This window comes from Myxocyprinus asiaticus, chromosome 33 (genome assembly GCF_019703515.2).
Source record: "Myxocyprinus asiaticus isolate MX2 ecotype Aquarium Trade chromosome 33, UBuf_Myxa_2, whole genome shotgun sequence".
NCBI lineage: Eukaryota > Metazoa > Chordata > Actinopteri > Cypriniformes > Catostomidae > Myxocyprinus > Myxocyprinus asiaticus.
The window spans coordinates 22,873,126-22,897,028 of record NC_059376.1 but is presented as its reverse complement, the minus strand read 5'-3'; the positions used below and the strand labels follow the sequence as shown (position 1 = coordinate 22,897,028).

At 40.6% G+C, this 23,903-nt stretch overlaps 1 protein-coding gene across 2 annotated transcripts in view; it reads left to right on the top strand.

The window, feature by feature from the left end:
* LOC127424243 (glutamate receptor ionotropic, delta-2-like) overlaps positions 1-23,903 on the top strand; it is a 618,756-nt gene that overhangs the window by 448,857 nt on the left and 145,996 nt on the right. For both annotated transcript variants that reach the window (XM_051669247.1, XM_051669248.1), the window contains exon 9: positions 8,099-8,200. In XM_051669247.1, coding sequence (XP_051525207.1) covers positions 8,099-8,200 — 102 coding nt within the window. The remainder of the gene's footprint in view (positions 1-8,098; positions 8,201-23,903) is intronic.

The window sequence follows — 23,903 nt, the reverse complement described above, 5'->3', positions numbered from 1 at the left end:
GGTGCCCGCCCAGGTTCAGCGGTATTCACTTCACCTTGGTCAAGAATGGAAACGGTGCTACCTTGCGCGCGGAGATCACTACCTACCTACGGAAGGGCGCGATAGTACCTGTCCCTCCAGCCAAGATGAAAAAGGGGTTTTACAGCCCGTACTTCATCGTACCGAAAAAAGGCATTGGGTTGCGGCCAATCTTGGACCTGCGAGTACTGAACCGGGCCTTACACAGACTCACGTTCAAGATGCTGACGCAAAAACGCAGTCTGGCACCTGCAGTGGTAGACACGATCACTCAGACTAGGGCCCCCTCTACGAGGTGCCTGTATGCCTTTAAGTGGCATCTGTTCGCTAAGTGGTGTTCTTCCTGACGGGAAGACCCCCAGAGATGTGCAGTCGGATCAGTGCTTTCCTTCCTGCAGGAGAGGTTGGAAGGGAGGCTGTCCCCTTCCACCTTGAAGGTGTACGTTACTGCCATAGCAGCACACCACGACGCAGTCGAGAGTAAGTCCTTAGGGAAGCACGACCTGATCATCAGGTTCCTGAGAGAGCCAGGAGGCTGAATCCCTCCAGACCGCTCCTTGTCCCCTCATGGGACCTCTCTGTAGTTCTTCAGGGTCTACAGAGAGCCCCCTTTGAGCCTTTGCAGTCAGCCGAGCTTAAGGCACTCTCCTTGAAGACTGCCCTCCTGACTGTGCTCACTTCCATCAAGAGGGTAGGAGACCTGCAAGTGTTCTCTGTCAGCGAAACGTGCCTGAAGTTCAGTCCGGGTTACTCTCACGTGATCCTGAGACCCCAACCGGTCTATGTGCCCATGGCTCATTGATGCCATAACTATGGCATATCACACCCAGGACATGCCGCCCCCGGTAGGGCTATGAGCCCATTCTACCAGGGGTGTAGCGGCTTCCTGGGCCCTGGTCAGGGGTGCCTTTCTAACAGACATTTGCAGAGCAGCAGGCTGGGCAACACCCAACACATTTGCAAGGTTCTACAACCTCCGGGTGGAACCGGTTTCTTCCCAGGTACTGGTACGCATTACAATTGAATAAGCCCGGGATAGCCAGCCGGGTGTATCGCTTGCGCATAGCGCCTTCCACCTCCTTTTGAGCTGAAGACGTGCGCCATTAATTCCCAGTAGTGTTCACAAGTTTTGTTCCCTGGTTGACTTCCTCTGAGTCCTGTGGCAGTCGAGTTTTCAGAGAGACTCGCTGCCGGCCCAGTACACGTGCTAACTAAGAGCACTGTTCTGGGGTAGGTGCTCTGCATGTGGCGGTTCCCTGTAAGGCTAACCCCTTGCGATATATATCTTCCGCTAATTCGTTTCCCTGTTGGCAAACTGTGTCTTCCATGTTTGTAGTAACTCCTCCCCCATTGGGTAGGATCTACCTCTGAAGGTAGATCCTAGACTCTCCAAATGGTTGGAAAGGCCATGTGACGTATTCTTCCACTTAAATATCCCCCCCTCACTTTGGGCGAGGTGTGGTTTCCGCGGTGTCTTCCCCTTGGGAGGGACACCCCCCGACTAGACCTGGTGGCCCAGTCGGATAATCCCCCTTCTTTTTTAGGGAGTGGAAAAAAGAGTAGGGGAAAAGAGGCCACGACTAGGTTAAGCCTTTCTCTATCTTTTGGGTAGTCGACTTGTCCCCAAAGGGCCGTTCGACACTCAAAACTATGTTGGTGGAGGTTACGTGTCGACCTGGTGTGCTGGCTATGAGGCACACAGTAGTCTGCCCACCACACACCGCCAGTTCACGTAACACAGTTCAGCCAATTGTGGCGTTTCGTATAGGGACCCCTAGTATCACTACATCGACACAACGTCGAGTTAGTGACAAATAGGGAATGTCATGGTTACTTGTGTAACCTCCATTCCCTGATACAGGGAACAAGACGTTGTGTCCCTCCTGCCACAACGCTGAACTACCCGCTGAAATGGCCAGACCTTATTTCGGCTCCTCAGCATAAAACCTGAATGAGTGGTTGCATACCAGCTCCTTTTATACCCGTATGTCCGGGGGGAGTGGCATGTAAATACCACTCACCAATTTTCATTGGCCTTTTATCAAAGACCAGAGGTGTCTCGGGCTCCCAAGAGTGACCCCTAGTGTCACTACATCGACACAACGTCTCGTTCCCTCAATAAGGGAACGGAGGTTACACAAGTAACCATGACGTTCCACACACCTTCATGTTGTAGCTCCAGCCGTAGATCCAATCGTGCACCGACGCGAATAACAAAAGGCAGAGTGAATGTTGAAGGAATTGTAGCCGCTAGCCGACCACAGCGATAAATTGTCTGTACCGAAGCTATCAACCAAGTAAAGAAACCGGTTACCTCAAACCAAGCATATTAGTGTTAGCAAGGGATCAAAACCGGAATGGGCGGTCCTCAGGCAGTGACACACAAGCGATGCTCTGACACACAAGCAGTGCCCTAAAGTTCCATTTTATATGATCCCTAAAGGCCTGTGATTGGACAACCCATGCACCCAAAGGCGTGATACAATAATTACAGAAAAATCTGTGCAATGCCCACTGTTTGTCCCACTACACAGAGATACAGTACATTAGAGCAGATCATTGGCACGAGTTGTTCGTACTCTCACGTGAAAAACAAGCTTTAATTGCACCACGAAAATATAGCATTGCAGAGACGCCTTTTGTGTGTATTAGGATATCATTAAATTGGCTTTGGCAGTCCTAAATTTCATGTTGGTGGCCACTGAAAATGTTTCAATGGGGGAACCATAACATGTTCTCTCCCTGCTGTCCGCGACCCAGTCGAATAACCTGCAACCCACTAGTTGAGAAACAATGCTTTAGAGTGTTTTGTCTGCATGCTCTAAACCACGAGGATTTTAGGAATACAGGAGTCACAGTGGAAAAGTGGCAATTTTGTTCTTTCGTTATAGTGCAGAAGCACAACAACCCACGTCAATCGCTCATCTCATCTCAAAAAGGTGAAGGCAAGCATAAGAGAAAGAGAGAAGAGACAGGAGAAACAATGTGCCAGTTTCACTGTTTGTCAACAAAGCTTGCTGTTAATAATTATAATAATAATTATAATAATAATAATAACAGTTAATAAACGTTAAAAAAAAATAACAATAATAATTGTTAGCAAATGCCATGTTTTGTGTTTAACACATTAACTAAACGGTCCTTTTCAAACAAAGAAAACAATATGTTGGTATAAGTATTAGCTTTGGCTATGATTTGGATGATTATTATTGCATTATTGCACTTAATGAGGTATTTCTGTGCAAACTGAAATCACTCTTAATTGGGATGTAAGGCTATTGTCAACCGCTTAATTCCTTGTTCAGTTCCAGCCCCCATTCTCTGTGCTGTGCACTCGTAAGTCTTAAATAAAGTTTCCCTATTTTCTCATTTGAGTGTTTTGTGTGGTAACCTAAATTCTCTGTCTCCTGTAGACACTGACCTTGAATAAAAAAGAAAAAGAAATCTGTCAAAATCTCTGAAATCTTTCTCTCTCTCTTTTTACCCTTTTTGTGCTATCAACAAACATTGGCAGGTTTCCCGATAACGTTGCAACTTAAGCCTGTACGATCATCTTAACTGACGTTGTTCGTCATTTTACGATGGAGTTACGCCTGTTTCCCAAACCAGCATGTATATTGCTCGTTACAAAGTAGAACTTAAGCGCTTCGTTACGGGAGCTGTCCTGTCCAAAGGTGCTGATCACTTTGGCCAGTATGTCCAGGAGTTTGTCTTCTCAACATGAAAATAATGTGGAAATATTAACAAACATGGAAGTTGTTTGTAACCTTGTAGAGAAGCTGAAACTTATTAACTATTACATAATTTAATTATTAGAAGTAATGATAATGTGATGGAGTTTTAGATGTAATGATGCTCAATTGTAGAGATTAATGAAAGTGCCGCAATAAATGCTTGTAACATGAATGCACATGATGTGAATCATAAGGGGCTCTCACGTAGCGTAAGGTTTTGTTACTTTGGCTGGAAACTGAACAAATGCACACAAAACAGGATTAAAATGACGGGCAACAATACTGGACTACTCATAGACCTTAATATTAATATTATTAGACCATCTAGTTAGAGTTCAAGGCACTGTGTACTTGTAGCATTTAAACTGCAATTATGCAACATGCAATTTGTTACTGCCTTGTAAAAAGACAATAGGCGATAACGTTATACTGTATTATGTGTCATGTAAATTTAGATCTATCACGTCACATGCGCAGATTGCGGAGTCTGCCTATTGATTTCATAGCGATTTTTTCTAACACTTATTTTGATCCTCTGAAATAGTTTACAGTGGCTTTACAATAATCAAAATATATTAATACAGTTTATCAAAAGTCCCATTGTCTTTGATAAACTGTGAAAGATGAGAGAAAGATACGTTAAAGTTGCACTTAATGGACTTAAGGTTTAAAGCTCTCGTTAATTTACAAACGTTTTTATGAACTACATAGTTAACGATGCTTTTTTTAACGATGCGCCTTAGAGATTAAGTACTACTTAAGTGCTGCTAACGTTCTACTTAGTGCTTCGGGAAACCCAGCCATATAACACTTCCTTTTTAAACAATCTAGGTATAGTAGCCTAAGTGTTGGATTCAGCTATTTGTGTAGATTATTATTATTGCACTATTGCTGTGCTTCTTGAAATTACTCCTGAGATGTACTGTAGGTCTATAAATGGAACTAACAAACCCATTTTCTTTACTTTACAAGCACATGATGCATACAGAATGGTACTGATAAAGGACTTTCAATAAAACAATAACAAGCTATTTCTTGTACACGTTGGTCATTTTTGTATATTTGTCTACTGTGTGGAGACTGCACAGTTTTGTTTTAGAGCTCTGCACTCAGAAAAGCTATTTTTTAATGATTTTCAGCCATCAAAATATTGTAAAAATGTTTTTGTAAGTAATGGTAATCAAAAATAATTTGAAGTCATTATTGGAAGTTATTTATGGGTATCTGATGAGACATTATACCATGAGATTCTTATTTCAGTTATGATGTCCATTTTATGCAAGAAATGAGAATTTTAAATGCATGCATTAAGTTTTTATTATTATTATTGTTAACACTCCTTATTGACAAACATATATGACAATGGCATGTCATTGTCACTATATTTGTCAAAAGGCATGATAACACTTTTTAACACTTTTCCTTCCTCTGTGTTTAAAAGAACACAGTCGCCACTTTGCCACTGTGATTCCTGTATTACTAAAATCCTCTCAGTTTAGAGCATGCAGACAAAACACTCTAAAGCATTGTTTCACAAAAGGTGGGTTGCAGGTTATTTGACTGCATCATGGGCAGCAGGGAAAGAACATTCTATGGTTTCCCCATTGAAACATTTTCAGCGGCCACCCAAATGAAATGTATTACTGCTGAAGCCAATTTAATGATAATCTAATACACAAAAAAGCTTCTCTGCAACGCGGTGCAATTAAAGCTTGTTTTTCACAAGAAAGTACAAACAACTCACGCCAATGTTCTGCTCTAATGTATTGTATTTCTGGAATGGATTCTAGTAAGAATTTTCTAGTTTAAATCGCTATGGAGGAAATCAAACCTCTCAAACAGGCAGCCCCGACATTATAAACAGCAGTGAGGTGGGACAGAGCAACACTGTGTTATGCACCAAAGTAAAGTTGTTGTTTTTCTTTTAAAATTACCCATCATCACCCTTACAAAAATGTTTCACAGTTATACAGTAGTAACAGTAACCTGTGCTCATATGTCACTGCACTGTATATCTAAGGACAAGTAAGGGCTTTAGGACCTCCAATACTGGTGGACAAATTATGAATAAAGTTTTCCTCCTGTGTAATAGCCTATGTTCTGTTAGAATGATGTTAAATATTAGGAAATAAACTGGATGATAAATATAATGGGCTCATATAAATAAATATGCACATCAACTTTTGAAAGGGGGAGAGAACATTTGTTTTGGTCCTAAAGAAAAAAGAGTTGAACCACTAGAACCACTGCTCTAAATAACTTCTCATGTCTCGGAGCGACAGTGTGTCATTGTGATGAAGTTCCAACATTCCACCATAATTATGTCTGCACGACTTTACTTTTGTTAAATGTTCCATCAATGTATGCATTATTTTACCAGAGAAATTATAACATTACTTACTACAAGATTAACATTACCAGTTGTACACACAACCTACGTTGCAATATTTAAGAGATGCAAAGTTCTCAGTGCTTCCCCTCATTTAACAGACCAAGGACAACCAGACAGCCAGACGATGTTTGAACACGAAGTGTGCACCATTTCCTCCAGCAGCCCTGCATCTTCCTTTAACTCGACACGGTGCCATGGTTGAAGCTGAAACATTGCTCCAAAGAGCTCATTGATTTGGGCAACTCAAACACAAGTCATCCCATTAAACACAGCACTGAAAACAGAGCGAGAGGTGTCGCAACGGTCAAAGATGTCTATCTAGCGCATGTTTACATGGGCCAACGAATTAAAAAAAAAGCACAATATCAATAGCAGCATCGATATTCCTGGTGGTAAATGTCATCAAACAACCAGAAAGAATCTCACAAATCTCACGAATTAGTAGACTCTCAAACATTATATGTTTCTTTACTTGATTAAGATTTGCAAAACATTCCTGATGTATGTATACAACAATAAAAATAAACAGACCAAGTACCACAGCTGTCATTTGTCACCTTAAGCATAAGATTTCATGATTACTGATAGTGGCACCTGGTGGCCAAGGCTGGTACCGCATGCTAATTGTTAGCTCACAAGCAAAAAAAAAATAAATAAATAAATAAATAAAAGAAAAAAAAAATATATATATATATATATATATATATATATATATATATATATATATATATATATATATATATATATTATTACTTTTGGAAATAATTATTTTTATATTTTGAGAGAAAAAAAATGGAGAGAAAAAACAAAAATTTTGGAGAGAGAATAAAAAATTGAGGGAAAAAAAATATTTTGTAAAGAAAACAAAATTGGAGAGAGAGAAAAAAAATGTTTTTGAGAAGAAAAAAAAAATTGTAGGACATAGGCTTTTTTTCCCACAGTGTAGTTCAGGGCTTCAGTAGTTATCCGACTCAAAAGGGAAAAAATATGAACACAGTAGGGCAACCAATTAGTTTGTTTATGCGGCACACATATTAGCTATGTCTAATTACAAGTTGGTGAATAGATTTGTGTTTGGTTATTAGAGCATAGCCATAAATTACTTGTCTAAATCGTGATTGTTTGCTCATTGCTGGGTTGTCCATGTTAAAAGTTGTTTTTGTTGCATGTTTGTTTTGCATTACTATGGCATTGTATTAGTACTTGATTCACATTGTTTTCTTCAGCGAGGCTAGTTTCTGTTTACTTCACATCAAAATATGAGCCATTCATCAAGTATGGCCTGCATCTTATTGCTGCTTGCTGCAGTTTAATCGCGAGCAGAACCACTAGTCCTGAGACAGCTGGGTGTGATTTATTGTATAAGACCGCACAAGCTGCTTTCCAAAAGCCATGCATTGTTAAGCCATAATGTGTAGTGGCTTTTCAGAATAAACATTAACAATAGCGGCACATTGAAAGGCCAATGGATAAATCTATTCTGACTCATTGACCGTATTTCATTTGGTGAGCTTGTCTCATTAAATTCAAATGCAGATGGTTTAGGAAATTGTTGCATCTTTGCAATGAAACTGGAGGAAAATTTAGATCTGAGGGAACAATCTATGGGCCACAATCTTCACCAGCTGTCAGGGGACACCAACCAAACTTATCAGAGATCTTTGATCTTTGAAATTTTGTGTCTTTTCAAAAAACTGCAATTTTTTCACAGAGATTTGGTTGGATGGATTTTAATGCAGGGTGTTGGACCCCTTAATTTGAAACTCCAAAGATCAATTCAGAAATAAATCACAAAAAGGAAAAGAAAAAAGAAAACTCCCTATGCTTTATGTCCTGAAAAGCAGTAATTTCTGTAACTGCATTTCATGTAAAGAAATCTACAGGCTGTTAGTATAATCAATACTTTTTATTATGTATGCCATGAACTTACCGTGAACTTTCTTCATTTGTTCAGCTCGCAATGTGGGACCCAGTCCATGGACTGAATGGAACTCTGACAGATCGGAAGTTGGAGAACAACATGCGTGGAGTTGTCCTACGGGTGGTCACTGTACTGGTATGTACCTCCTTTTATATTTTACCATAACTTCAGGCCTATACAACTCATCTCAGTGCTACAATAGTTCTTATAACTACAAAGTTTATAGGATGGTAAGTCTTCTAAAATTCACTGTTGTCTTGTGATTTCTCTCTTCTTTTACCTCTAATACAAATGACACCAAACTGACTTAATGAGGACTCCTACTGTCTCTCAGTTCCTCTGTTTGACTGGATATCATAAGGTTAAAGTATCCCATGAGTAATCAATATTCATTCCAATGAGCTCTGTTCACATGAAGTCACTGGTCTCTAAGTTCATTATGAGCTAATTTTGGGGTTCCATGAATGCCAACCAGGGGAGCTGGGTTATATTGAGATTTGAGTTTTGCTATCTCGCCTCCAGCACCGATTTGAGTAAGTTCCCGGAGTTCTTTAAAGATTCAGAGGTTTAAATTCTTCATATCCCTGCTTTGAAGTCATCCAGAAAAAAAAAGAGGTGATGCTGCTACTCTATTTCTCTTCTTTCTCTCAGTCTCCCCCTCTTTTTCCTTTATTCTGTGATTTCTCGGCTAGACAGAATGCTCTGTGAATACCTTAAGTTCACAATCACTAACAATAATAAAATCGATCATGACAGCAGAGGCTGCCATGTTAACGCACTCCCCCTAGTGGCAGGAGGAGGCAGGGGACTAGAACTAAATATATGCACACACATACAGCATGTATGTAAACTACGGATACTGTATTTGATACGACAGGAAGAATTTGTTCAAGAAGGGTATCAGCTGTTTAATCTGCAATGGGATCATGTAAGCTCAGCCTTTTGGGCTGCAACTAACGTTTATTTTGATAATTGACTAATCTAACGATTATTAGAATGATTATTTGACTATTCGGGCGATTATTGCAACAATTATTCATTAGCACTTAACCGACAGTTTAGCTTGTGCCTCCAGTTAAAAGGTTGTATTAAATGTGCTTACTAACAATAAAAAGGACAAAATAATTTGTTAAAAATACCTCAAAATGACCTTCACTGAATTACAGGGAAAAAAAACTTTTTTTAGTAAGTTTAATTCAGTAAAACATTCACTGTAAAAGATCCTATTGGTATCAAGTGTTTTTGTCTTGTTATCCATTTAAAAATAGCTTAAAATCTTTAAAACATGATACATTTATAATGTATATGATGTTTAGTCTTGCTTTCTAAGAAATTTATCTTGACTATACATGTATGTTTATTTTGTGTAAGTGAATTTTTTCACTTGGTTATAGTTCTGCCATTGCAGTGAAGACAAAATAAACTTATATTCAAGATATATTATCTGAAAGCAAGTCTAAATACAGTATCTTATTTGTTGCTTCTCAGGTAATTGTACCTTGTTTTAAGGATTTTTAGATATTTCAATATCAAATATTATATTCAACTGTGGCAGGTCTCTAGCTTTTTTCTTAAGGAGGAAGCGAGGGCCGGGTAAATGTTCAACACAAGTCTTTATTTTGCACACTTTTCAGTCTACATAAATGGGTTGTTTTTTTAGCTCAACATAAGCATACTCAGTCAGCTTCATGTGTCTCTTCATGCGATGGAGCCACTGGAGCATGGCGTGGTCTGAACAGAGGGTGAAAGCACACCGCAACAGATAGTACCGGAGGGTGAGGACTGCCCACTTGATGGCCAAACACTCCTTCTCCACTGTGCTGTACTTAGTCTCCCTCAGCGAGAGCTTATGACTAATGTACAGCATGGGGCGCTCCTCCCCCTCCACCATCTGGGACAGTGCTGCACCCACCCCCTGTCCAATGCGTCCGTCTGCAAGATAAAGGAGAGAGTGAAGTCAGGAGAGTGCAATAGTGGCCCACCGCAAAGTGACACGGCTATGTCCACTGGACTGGATCTGGTGCCCCCTTTTTAGTAAGATCAGTCAGCGGGCTGTGACGGTCGAATAATTAGGCACAAACCTGCGATAATAGCCAGCCAGCCCCAGGAACTGCCTCACCTTCTTTTTTGGTCTTAGGTCTCGGGCATGCTGCAATCGCTGCAGTCTTATCAATTTGGGGCCATGCCTGCCCATGACCCAAATGGAAGCCCAGATACCGTACTTTCACCCACCCAATTGCGCACTTCTTTGGGTTTGCCGTGAGTCCCGCCCATCTCAATGACCTCAGGACAGCCCTCAGATGCCGCAGGAACCGCTTCCAATCATTACTGAAAATGATGATGTCATCTAGATAGGCAGCGGTGTAAGCAGTGTGCGGTCTGAGGATTCTGTCCATGAGCCGCTGAAACGTAGCCGGGGCCCGAACAAACCGAAAGGGAGCATAATCCAAACGGTGTGAAAAATGCAGTCTTTTCACGGGACATGGGAGTTAAGGGGATCTGCCTATATCCCTTTGTTAAATCCAATGTTGAATAAAAGCAGCTCATCAATCCGAGGCATTGGGTACGCATTAAATTTAGACACCGCATTTACTTTACTATAATCCACACAGAACCGGACCGAGCCGTCGCACTTAGAAACCAAAACCACCGGGCTGGCCCAATCACTGTGGGATTCTTCTGTTACCCCCATATCTAGCATGGCCTTTAATTCTTCCCAAACCACTTCTTTTTTGTGCTCGGGTAGTCGGTAGGGACGACTACATACCACTACCCCTGGGTTCATTTCGATATGGCGCTCTATGATATTCGTATGACCGGGAAGAGGCGAGAACACGTCAGAGAATTCTCCTTTCAACCTGGAAACCTCTGTGACTTGGGATAGTGAGAGGTGGTCTCCACAAGTGACCGGGGTGACTTGATTGGTGGCTTTTAGTTCACCTCTGGTCGGAGCTCCTCCCACTCTGGAACCACCATCACCAAAGTCACGTGGACCACCTCTCTACATGGTTTTAGGAGGTTGAGGTGGTAAATCTGACGTGCTCCACCTCTATCCGCTCGTCTCATAATCGATTTCCCCAACTCGCCGTGTGACCTCAAAGGGTCCTTGCCACTTGGCGAGTAATTTAGAGCTCGATGTGGAGAGCAATACAAGGACTTTGTCTCCCGGTATAAATTCCTGTAGTCGAGTACCCCTATTATACAGCCGGTTTTGACGTTCTTGAGCCTGTAGCAAATTCTCCTGTGTTAATTGACCCAGTGTGTGGAATTTTGCTCTCAGGTCAAGAAGGTATTGAATTTCGTCTTTGCTGTTTGAAGGTCCCTTCTCCCAATTTTCCCATAGAATTTAGAGCACGCCGCACGGTCGACACCCGTACAATAATTCAAATGGGGAGAACCCCGTGGAGTCTTGCAAGACCTCTCGTACTGGAAATAATAGAGGCTCAAGCCACTTGTCCAAATTTCGAGCATCTTCATACACGAACTTCGAATCATATTCTTTAGGGTCTGATTAAATCGTTCGACCAAGCCGTCCGTTTGGGGGTGGTAAACGCTGGTCTGAGTCTATTTAATCCCCAGTAATTCGTAAAGTGACATGAACGTAATGCCCTGATCAGTGAGGATTTCTTTCAGAATCCCCATTCAGGAGATTATTCTGAAGAGCGCACTTTGTGCTGAAATGTTGCGCAGAAGCACTGCTTCTGGATTTCACATTGCATAATCCACAAAAACCAACACAAAGCAATGCCCGCGTGCCGTCCGCTCTAATCGGCCAACGAGGTCCATACTAATTCTTTCGAAGGGGACCACAATTAACAGAAGGGGGTGCAATGGCGCTCTTGGATTGGCCGGCTGATTCACCAGCTGACATTCACGAAATGCCGCACACCACCTGTGAACATCCCTGCAAATGCTCGGCCAATAGAAATGGGCCATTAGACAGTTTAGTGTCTTTTCCTGCCCTAAGTAACCCACCTTCAGATTATAATGAGCTGTCTGGAATAACATTTCCCGATGGCTCTTCTGTACCCACAATTGGGTTGTATCCTCCTTTGTATGAGTGTCCTGCGTCACTCGATACAACCGATCCTTGATAACTGAAAAATATGGATATGTGAGTGCAATGTCTTTCACTTCTTTTCACTTGGTCTTTTCACCAAGTGCAATATCTTTTCACTTGGTCAAAGGCGTGCCTAAGGGTCTCGTCTCGCGTCTGCTTCAGAGGGAAATCCCCTGCAGGAAATCCTCTAAGGGCTGGGGAAGCAGACACACAGGTATCTGGTACGCTCCTGCTCGATCGGGGGCCGCCTGTGGCGCGTCGGGGATCCGGACCAATGTCTCCACCTCCATCACAGGGCATCAGTCCTGGAAATGCCCAGGTTTACCGCAGCTTCAGCAGACCGGCCAAAACTTCATGCCCATGCATGTGGCAGCAGATTCATCAGCCTGCGTGGGAGAGCGGAGAGGGTTAGGGAAAACCGGTGGGTTGAACGGTCCATGGGACCGGGGAACCGGTTTTGGGGTTGGAATTCCCTGATTCTGGGGAATAGGAACAGGATGAGGGTAAGGAGAGGGGGAGGGAGGAGAGAGAGAGAGGAATAGGGCTCGCCGGCCCCCGAATACACCGCCATATTGTCCTCAGCCAGCTTGATCGCCTCATCCAGCGATGCCGGGCGGTGGCACTGGACACATTCCACCATCCCTTTTGGCAGTCGGTTGATCAGCTGCTCCAGTACCACCAGGTCAACTACTGCCATGGCGTCGCATTCTGCTGCCAGCAGCCACCGCCGGCAGGAGTCACGGAGCTGTTGGGCAAAGGCAAATGGGCGGCCGAGCTCGCCAAGCTCTGCGCTGCAGCCAACCCGTTGCAAGATGGCTCACTTCAAGTCCTGATACCCAAGGAGGTTGGCGACGGGTAGTTGTTGGGCTGTCAGTCCTTACCCCTCTTCTCTCGGCCTCGCTCTCCACAGACGTCACTCGGCCATGCCCACATCACCACATCAACATTCTCAAAAAAAAAAAAAAAAACTATTGTACTATATAGCTCCTTAACTAAATGTACGTTGTTTTAAAGGAGTTTTTGAAATATATATTGGAAAACATGCCAAAAAATTAATTATAATCTAATTAAAAACTTATTTTTTCTGAAGTGTATCTTTCATTTTTTTGTTCACTTGATTTCGATCCATCTTTAACTCACAAAAAACAAATTATTTTCTTACTAGAGCTGCAAATCACAGATTTTGTGCTATTTATCATTATAAAACGTAAAACCAGAGGAAGAAGTTGCTTTAATTCCTTGTAGCTTGTGATTTAAAAAAATTAAAAGAAGGCTGGCATGGCCAGGGGCTGCATTAGTTTAAAACTCATCTACCAATTAGAAAAAATATATGGATAATTATTCCTAATGCTGTCCAACATTTGTTAGATTCAGATTTCGAAGGGAGACTGTCTGAATTCCTGACTGCATACATCAGTCATAACGTCAGGGCGTTGCTTCCAGTTACTGCATGATAATAAAGCGCACAAAATGTACAAGATTAATAAGAAAGTGCGCAAAATTTGCGCACCGTTTCTGCCAGTTAATACTTGGATCTTTAATCTTTCATTTAATCTACGTTAAGCGTAATGATGATGTCTAGTGCAGTATTTTAAAGGAGTATGCAACCTGTATTATTCAGCTTCATATGCAGGCTACTTCCATATCATCTGTGTCACTGCTTGCATGTTGATATCAGACATACTGAAGAAGATCCGTGAGGTCTCTTTCATAAAAAATGATGTTTTAGCACAGCGGTTGATTGACAGGTAGAACTTTCATCCTAGAAGTCCTTGGTTTCACCAGACTCGGCCAAAATTCTCTCATATATCCACTATCATGTGTATATACAGTTATAACAGTTGCTACATGCATCATGACATTCTCAACTCCGGTTTCGCCGAGATGCAGGAGCATTATGTCACACAAACATGTCGACAGAGATATACAAAGTAAGTGATAAATATTCACTTTATTAAGTAATATCGATAAATTAGTTTGTTTCCACATTACATGATATTAAAGCTTGTTTAACAAACACCTGCAGAAACAGGTGTATAAAACATTATAATCTCTTTTGATAACTGTACACTTAAAGCACAAATGCTAGTGCTGCAGCGTTGTTTATCAGTTGGGTTGCTAGGAGACATCTCTAATGAGAGTCAAACCCCTGCTAAGCTAACGGGAGCATTGCAGTTCTGAAAATCGGGGAATGGAATGCATTTATGGTCGGAGATATCAAGTAGGAATATCCCACATCCAACTTGAATGGAATGCAGCATAACCGTGTACCCTGAAGAAACTACATCTATTGCAAGCAAAATTTAAATCGCAAATATTATTAGATAGATTTTTCCAGGTATTATAGACCTCCTTGGTAGATTCATACGAAAAATTATGATTTCTGAATGTCTGTTCGGGAGACATTCATTTCACAAAAAAGTCATGCTGCAGTTAAAATTAGGCTTGCTTGAGCATTAAGTGTCATTTCGTGCGTGGACGTGTTTTTAAAATGTCAATTGGTATTTCTAGTTAGCTGCGACATAATGTATGATGCCCAAAGGCATAAGGTGTCTTATTCATTGTGAAACTGTGTTTTCTTAATGGCATGAATCACACTGAAGGCCTAGACTTTTAATGCACGGCCCGCCACTGAGTGCAACCCATATGGCAAATGGTTTGTTTGAAGAGCAGAGAACAGCATTGCCTTTCTGTAGAATCCTTCTCAGTGAATAATATGGGGAAAACACAGTTTTAACATGACCATTTTCTCCAAATGTGTAAAAGCTTCATGAACACTCAGTTTTCATAGATCGTGCAAGTTGTAACATTCTGATTGGTCAACTTAAGGTAGATCGCCAAATCGGCTCATTCAACTGCACATGCCTCACGAGTTCAAGCTGACAGAATTTTTTCTACCTGCTTAAAAATTATCGGGAGGTTGTATGCTGCTTGTAAGCAGCTCCGCTCCGCTCGTAATTTCTCACACAGGATGCGAGCTGTGACCAAACGACCACCAACGATTTCCACGTGATTTCTCCCGACTGGACAAAAATTGTCCGGCAGCTCGCATGACAGCCAAAACTCACACCGTGTACGCCTGCCCTTAGATTGGGTCACTTCAGGCGACTCATAGAAGCGTCTCTGATCACACAGAGAAATGCCAGTTTCAGAGTTTTGCTTATTTACATGATGCTTCCTTATTATTTGAGCTTTATTATAGGATGCTTTAAAGATATAATGCCTGCGTTTTTTTCTTAAAGACATTCTGATATGAAAGTTTTGCTTCAGTGGAACATCGGCTCCGCTTTATTCCACAACAACACTGCTTCTGTATTTACATTTTTTATATTTTTGTATAATTACCTCATACTTTGAGATCTACATCACCTTAGGCTGTTTGGAAAGTTTGGTATGCGTCTGGACTGTGAGCTGTGTTTTCTCAATCAGGCATGAGCTGAAGTGCTCCTCTTGTGCATCATCATTCATCATTTCATATTATCTCATTTTACGTTAAATGATATCAAACGACTTTTCCACAACAACATTTTTGTTGAATTTTTCTATCTGAAGTCGTAAGTTAAGACCTTACAAGTTCAATGTTCTATATGACATCCTTATTGAAATCTGCATGGAAAAACACAGATATCATTTTATTGTTAGGCTGTTTCTGTAATACAGCCCTGTGTCGCATGTAAGAGTATTCAAAACGCAACATATGTTACTTTTTTTTTTTTTTGTAAGCCGGGTTCTGCTCAAAGACTCCTGTATAATATCAGGACTATTATTTGCAGCTCACAGTGGTTCCAGACGGTCGTTGATTTACTGCTTTTCCACAGTGACTCATTGGGGCTGTAATGTATTTGAGTGCAAAATTGTCATTTCTAGTTAAAATATTAAAATTAGGATAAATCTTGAAATCTAAAACTGAGTGAAAAGAGTGAAGAAAGTGTTTCATCTTTCTTGTGCCAACGAAGTTCCATAGAGCCTTGTGATGAAACATATGGTTAGGGATGAAGAGAGCTCAAAACCATGGGGTATGTTATCGTTTGTAAAGAAAACTCTGAGGTGTATGGGGAAAGGTGCATGCTCCCTGCCGGTGGCTGATGAGGAGCTCCCTTAGGTCTTACTGCGGGCTGGCTGCTGCTCTCTGGCTCCCTGCAACTTAAGGCGGTCACAAGAAGTGCCACGTCACGTCGCGGCTAGGTATCAAACACAGGGCACGTCGATGCGGTTCACGTAGCAGAGAGTACACACAGAAGTTAGCAAAGTTTTCCCCTTTTTAAAGAATGAAAAAGGCTAGAGTAAATAATATATATCCATTGATAATGATCTGGATCTAATTTAAATTTGAGTTACACTTTGTAACGTGGCAGCCTCTGGAGTTGTAGGTGGGCGCCACCAACAGACGCCAAGTGGCGGCGACGGTGTGTGTACCTTCACTGAAAACAATTGTTTTGAATTTTAGAACAGACACATCCAGTGTGTGACCCCCTTTAGACTCCCTGCTGCTCCCAGCTGCCCCAGTGGCAGGAGTGTCGGTATACATGGCGTGCCAGCTCTGACAGCTCTTCACCGGTCTGAGAAAACCTGGTGCTGTTCCAAACACAAGCACTGACTGGGAGAACACACATCAGCCAGGAAACCATGCAGTCTCAATGCATCATGACACCTGTTCTTGATGTACTCACCAACAGATCATGGCTTCATGCTTGAGAGAGAGTCTTGCATTAACAGAGTTCTACAAATATCAACCCTGCTCACAACTTTATAGACTTGAGTGAATTTACATGCTGATTTATGCTAGTTTGGTGCTAGTTTTGCTGGTTGACCTCCATAGCCATGTTGTTCACCTGCTAAAAAAAATGCTGTTCACCCAGCATGGTCTTTCTGATGAAGCTGGCTGATCGTGGGAGGTTTGTTAGTTAAGAAGCCTGGTAGAGACACCAGCATACCAGCATCTAAAACACAACATATGCTGGTGTCACCATAGTGACTTTTTGCCTGCACCATAGCAACACCACAGTCATTCTGTTCTTATCTCGGTTCGGGTGATTCGATCATTAGCTCTGCAATCTTTGGATATTATCCCATTTTTTTTTATTTTTTTTTACCACAATATGTTTCATTATACTTTGAAATATTTGAGTTTAGGTATATTTTACTATCATATCGATATTTAGATCCCTAAACCTAACCCTAAACCTATACATAACCACTTTTCAACAATATAAAACATGTAACAGGCAGATAAATTTACAGTCACAATAATTTATTCCAGTTTATTAAAACTTGTGGTTTTAATCACTGGAAGTACTCTTCTCCATGAATGAATGAATGAAAGAATGAATGTTACACTTATGTAGCACTTTTCTGACATTACACTCAAAACGCTTTACACAGTGAACAGGGGCATCTCATCAACAACCACCACTTAAAAAAACATACTGTAAATTTCAGAACTGAAAACTTCCTCCTTAATAGAAAAAGAGCATTTATTTAAACCAAGCTCAAGAAACAGGCTGTTTGGAATTTGTGGAACTTGTGACATCACAAGGACCAAACACATCTGCATATGACTGCCTCTTTAGCATGACATCAATGCCTGTTTTTTTGTCATTGTACCCTTGGCCCCACCCACTGCTGCTCAGTCACACAGGTAAAGAGGAGAGAGGGCCTGTCATGGGAGATTCATCTACACTTTAAGCGGACTTACACAGGACACCTTCATGTGCCTATCTGGATGTAAATGTTTTTCTACATAAACATGCACTAGACAAACGGCTTTGATCGTTTTCATGCATATCGCACCACTTTTACAACAGCTGTGCTGTTTCTTGCTGTTTTGAATGTGTCCTGGACTGTTTTTGCACCCATCTGTTCTATTTTTAATTGTTACTCTTTTGTAAACATGCACTAGATGGACGTCTTTGATCGTTTCGATGCGTTTCTGGCAATGTGCGACAAGTTTTAAGAGTACAAGCACAACTTTTAAAAACGCATCTTATTCTGCTGCTGCCACTGACTGGGAGAAACAAATGGCGTTTTGTGTGTAAACAAACACGGAAGATGTGAGATGTGAAGACCAGTGTCTCTGCTTTGGCCTGTTGAAGCCAGTTGAAGCACCCAACATCACCATTGATTGTATTACATTTGCGTATTCAGAACATTTCAGTATGGATTGTATGTGTTTTCACCTCAGATCAGCATGGATTGCTTGTGAACAAGTCAATACATGATTCAAGCTTTGCAAAGGAACTGTTATTGAATGAGCATTATTAAAGTTAGGGAAGTAAAAACTCTATTGGACCCGATGCAAAACTGTAAGTAAACAGTTTCATGCACGAATATTTCAAATGTCATGACTGTTTTATAATTTAGGTGCCACTGTGCTTAATGTATTGGGATGTAATGTATTGGGTGTATGTTATGTGTAAATCCTGAAATTTAATTTTATAATGTTGTAGAGTTTGTTGTTCATTTATTTTTATTTTTTTCTGATTGAGTTTCAAATATGGCTGAATTGGATTGGGGGCTGTACGATATTAGCCAATCATAACAGTGGGCATTTACATTGAAGCTTTAAAGGGCCAGAGAGCTTAAAACCGAGCGTTTCAAACAGAGGGCCAGAGACAGGATGGAAGATTATCATATATTATTAAATTATGACTGTTTTAGTTCAAAAAACACTTACTAACATTGTAAGTGGACCTCAGGGAAGATAATGAAATTATAAAAATAGAGTTTGTCATGACCCCTTTACGTGTTTTATAGAGTTATAATATATAATAATAAATATGGTATATATTATAGAAGTGTTTATATTATTAGTTTATGTATATTACATGACGATAATGAGTGTTTATAGATTTTATGTGGTGAATCATTATGTATATAATTGTTTGAGATGTGGTATGTGCTGAGTGGGCAGAGCCTCAGCTTTAAAAGGCATCCCAAAGTCTTTTGTAGTTAGTCATTGTTCTGAACCCTGTTGTGGAAGAACCTCAGTCAATTGCTATTACACCCATCTCTATTTTTTGTAAATACTGTAATTTCGTGACAATATGTGACCATTTTTTCTCTGTTTTTGCACTTTTGGGATTACCTCGCACTGTTCAATAAACACCTTTGGACTGATGTGCTATTACGGCCTTCGCCACACATCACTGATGTCAAAGTTGTTTTAACGCTTGTTGATGTGATTTGATAAAATACATTTGAGTGTCACGGCAGATGTGAGGAATGATCATTCACTCGCATCACACAGCCTTGGAAGATATAGGAATACAGTGCATGAGTAGAGTATTATTTTCTATGAAACATTTATGGTGCTTTTCTCATTATTTGAGCTACAGCTTTCTCATTATTTGAGCTACAGACATTATTAAAAAAATAAAAAAATAAAAAAAAAAAAAAAACTTACAGTAAGTAAATGATTAAATAATTTTCAATTATTTTCTAATGCAATGTTCCAAAATGAGTTGAATATTGCAGTAGAGTGATATTTAAAATACGGGCCAAAGGTGAAGTTTTGCTGGTCCTAGCAATGCACCATGGGTGACGTAATGGTGGTGCGGGCCAAATGTTGCCATAGGGACATATGGTTATGAGAGTGTGTTGTATAAACACTCCAAGAGTGGTACATGCATGCATGCAGCAACTGACACTATACACAGGATGTTACTGATGTTAGGCACATGCATCACTGGGGCACTCAGCTTGTGTTGTTTCATGCTTACTATTGATTTACGTAGCAGCAGTACAAGAGGTTGTTCACAAGATCTGTGTGAATTTTAATCACTGCATGTGTAGTTGGGTGGAAGGAATGGCCATGTAATGATAGGGGAATCAATACAACATTGGTAGAAAAGGGGTGTGTGGGCTGTACCCCTTCTGGGCCAGCTCAATAAGAACAAGGCTACATCTCAACATAGATTAAAATATATATATATATATATATATTATGTGGACCGTGCTGATGGCCAATTAGGCTGGGAGATTCTGGTAGGGGTCTCACATTGGACCCTCAGAGGGAGGTCTGATAGATGGCACCTTTTGGCTATAGTACGAGTTGGCATGCATATCCTCACTTCCTCTAATAGCTTATTGAGCGAGGGGGGTCTGTTGAGGATTAGAAAGCGGTGGCTTAATGTGCAGGCTGCATGCAGTCAATAATGCCCCTTCCGTGATAAATCTGCCTGACATATTCCCAGAAACACTTCAGTCATCAATAGGGATTTGTTTAAGAGAATATGAAAAATAAACAGGGGGCTATTATTTTCAGTAGGCTGCCGGCGCCACGCAAAGGTGGTATTGGATCACGGTGGTATGCAAGCGGAACTGTCAGAGACTCTGGAGAGAGATGTAAGTGGCCGGTTACATGATGGTCAGGCCTGTGAAAGTTCAGCTGAGTTCAGTTCCTCCAACTTTTCAAGAATTTGTTTTACACTTGTGCCCTTTGTGAGCCAAGTTTGATAAACATGGATATCTAAGAAGTTCAAGAATGGCAACTATAATTGAAGGTTTTATCAAAACTCTATTGCTGACTTCATATTAAGAAGCCAGGCATGTTTACTCTGAGGAGCTAATTTTGAAGAGAAAGTAATTTACAGTACAAAAATGAAACAAAACAAATATTATGAAATACGAGATCAAATACTTTATACACCATTCATGAGTAGAATAATTCCCACATATCATGTCCACAAATAGGTATGAATGGGTCAAACAGGGGAAAATAGATGTACTTATTACTAGGTATAAAACTTGGGACATCACCAATTTCGGCATGTCCGAATCAAAATGAACTTGAATAATCAGTGAGCAAGCCATTTTTAGTGACCACTCAGCTCGTTTGGCTTATCCCCCCTAAATTCCTCGGATTTTTTGTCACTCTGATAAAACAAATTAATTATAAAACCCTTCAAAATATCCTGTGAAGGGGAATGCAGTAACCTAGAGCTACATTGCAATAATGAGCAGTTTTTATTGGTTGCCGTGGATTGTTTACACATCGCTTATGTCAAACAGGAGAAACAATGCAAAGATATTTAAGGCAGACTACAGTGATTTTAAGTTGTTTTTTTTAAGTTTGAATATTACTTTATTTTAATTTATTTATTAAATGCATTTACATTTTTTATATAAATGGGGAAAATAACATTTCATAATTTGAATAACTTTTTTGTCACCATTTACAGTATGTCACCCCTTCTCTGAAGGGTTTGAAGGGGCTGACTGCACACCACAGTTTTGGGGTGAACTATTCTTTTAATAAAAATATAGTTAACTGCATTGTAGATATTTAAGCCTCTGGAGATCTCTCCATTATTGGGAACTTGCTTGCTCTTGAGTATTTTCCCTCACAATTCAATGTAACATGCAGTTGTCAGCATTCCTGAGGACATTGCCACAGCTTACACAGAGTTCTTCTCTAAACTAAAAATTGAATTGTGTCTATGTGACCTTCAGAAATTCTCCAAAGCCAGTTTGGCAGTGTATGACAATGTTTGTAGACCTTTTAAGGGACACTGGTGAGCCCAAGGCTCAAACTAAATCCAAATCACGTCATATCCACCTCCACAGTAGCCTGCGGAGCAGGTTTTGTGGAACCATGGAGACAGTGCTCATCTTTATCTGTGAAGAAAGACTAACCGATATGAATGTTCAAATGTTGCCCGGTCTTATTGCTGTAGAACTTCACTTAAGTATCTTCAGCCATAGGTATAGCTGATGCTTGGAAGATCAGCTTAAAACAGGTTATGTATTTTTCATTTAAAAGCACAGAAAATCCTTCACTTAAAGACTTAATTTCTTTGATGTGAGCAGTAAAACCTTAAATCCCTAACTGAGCATTAGGGATCGCAAGAGTCAGTCAGAACTCTCTATGAATACTGTATGACTGACAAGTACCATCAAGTTAAGTAATGTTTTGATAAATGTGAATCTTAATATAGAACTGAGAGAAAATTGTTGGTGCAGTCCCCTTTTCTATTAAATGTGAAGATTTTCAAATTTACAATTTCGAAGAACTTGGAACCGATCTGAAACCTTTGAAATCAACTGTGTACATCTCTGGAGAAACTATTCTATCACTACTCTTACTCAGCATTTGCAGTTATAGTGAGAATGTTAGTCATGAATACTGTTACTAACTTACAGTTACTACTAAGTTAAAGGAATAGTTAAAAAAAAATAAAATAAAAAAGATAATTCTCGCATCATTTACTCACCCGAATGCCATCTCAAACTCGTATGACTTTCTTCTGCAGAACACAAATTAATATATTTTGAAGGATGTATGATGTGTCTTTGTCCATATTATGTAAGTCAATGGGGTTCAAAATCTTCAAGCTCCATAAAGGTCATAAAGACAGCATAACGCTAATCCATAGGACTCGAGTAGTTTAATCCATGTCTTCAAAAGCAATATCACCAGTTTTGGGTGAGAAACAAACCAAAATGTAAGCCCTTATTCACTATAAATCTTGCCATCAGCCATCTTTTTGACATGTTCATGAGAGAAGCTCATTTACACTTCCTCGCACTTGATGCATGCATAGAACATTTATTGTTAACATCTTCAGTTTAGGGTCACAAAGGTATTTTAGGTAATTGTGCCTTTATTTCCTGTCACGACCAAGAAACAGTATATTGTTACAAACCACTTTGCTCAAGGCAGAGTAACATGAAGGGGAGGCCACACGTGGATATGATTTAATATATATATATATATATATAATTTATTAATCATAAAAAAAGTAAATAAAATAAATAAATACAATAAATCAAAAAAGAGGCAAACACACTGGGGAGAAGGGTCTTTTTATAAGCCTCTCAAACCAGGACTCATCAGGAAACTCATTGCGCCTGTTCTTAGACTCCACACTGGAAAAGAGACAATGCCATCTGGTGGACAAAACAGCACTAACACCCAGGGCCGTAACAATATCAACTCTCATTACACAAATTGTATGGGATTTGCAGACCATTTCCCTCATTTTAAATAGGTCCTAGAGTATTTGTAGCATGAACCACTAGACAAACAAAATATCTTTTGCATTTAATACATTTATGACCATCAGGGGTCATCTCAGTTCCCTATCTGTCACTCACTCGACGTTGGTGTCGATGTAGTGACACTAGGGGTCACTCTTGGGAGCCCGAGACACCTCTGGTCTTTGATAAAAGGCCAATGAAAATTGGCGAGTGGTATTTGCATGCCACTCCCCCGGACATACGGGTATAAAAGGAGCTGGTATGCAACCACTCATTCAGATTTTCTCTTCGGAGCTGAACGGTCATGCTCAGTGAGCTGAATAGCACTGTTCATTCACCTCTGCTGGATCTGACGGCGCATTTCAGCGGCTTCTCCCTCCTCTGCACTGGTGCACTGCAGAGAACGCCCCTGGGCGCTTCGGCAGAAAAACTAGAGAGTATATCTTCTGAAAGAGCGTTTTTCCCCTCTAAAAGAATATATTTCTCTAAAAGAGCGCACACACGGAATGTCTTTTTAAAGACGCGTCTTTCTAAAGATGCCTTTCCGATCGTGTGTTATTCCTGGTTGCGGTCGTTTTCTCTCAACTTTGGATGGTCATGATCGCTGTCTTTCATGTCTGGGCGCGACCCACACGGAGGCAGCGTTTATGAATGGTTCATGTTCTCACTGTGAGAACATGACCATGGCAACGTTGTGGTCGCGGCTTGCTTTCATAAAAAAGCAAGCCACCCCAGCGGCTCCCCGCCTCAGTCCTCCTACCTACGGGTATGAGGTCAGCACGGTTAGCACTGGGGGCGATT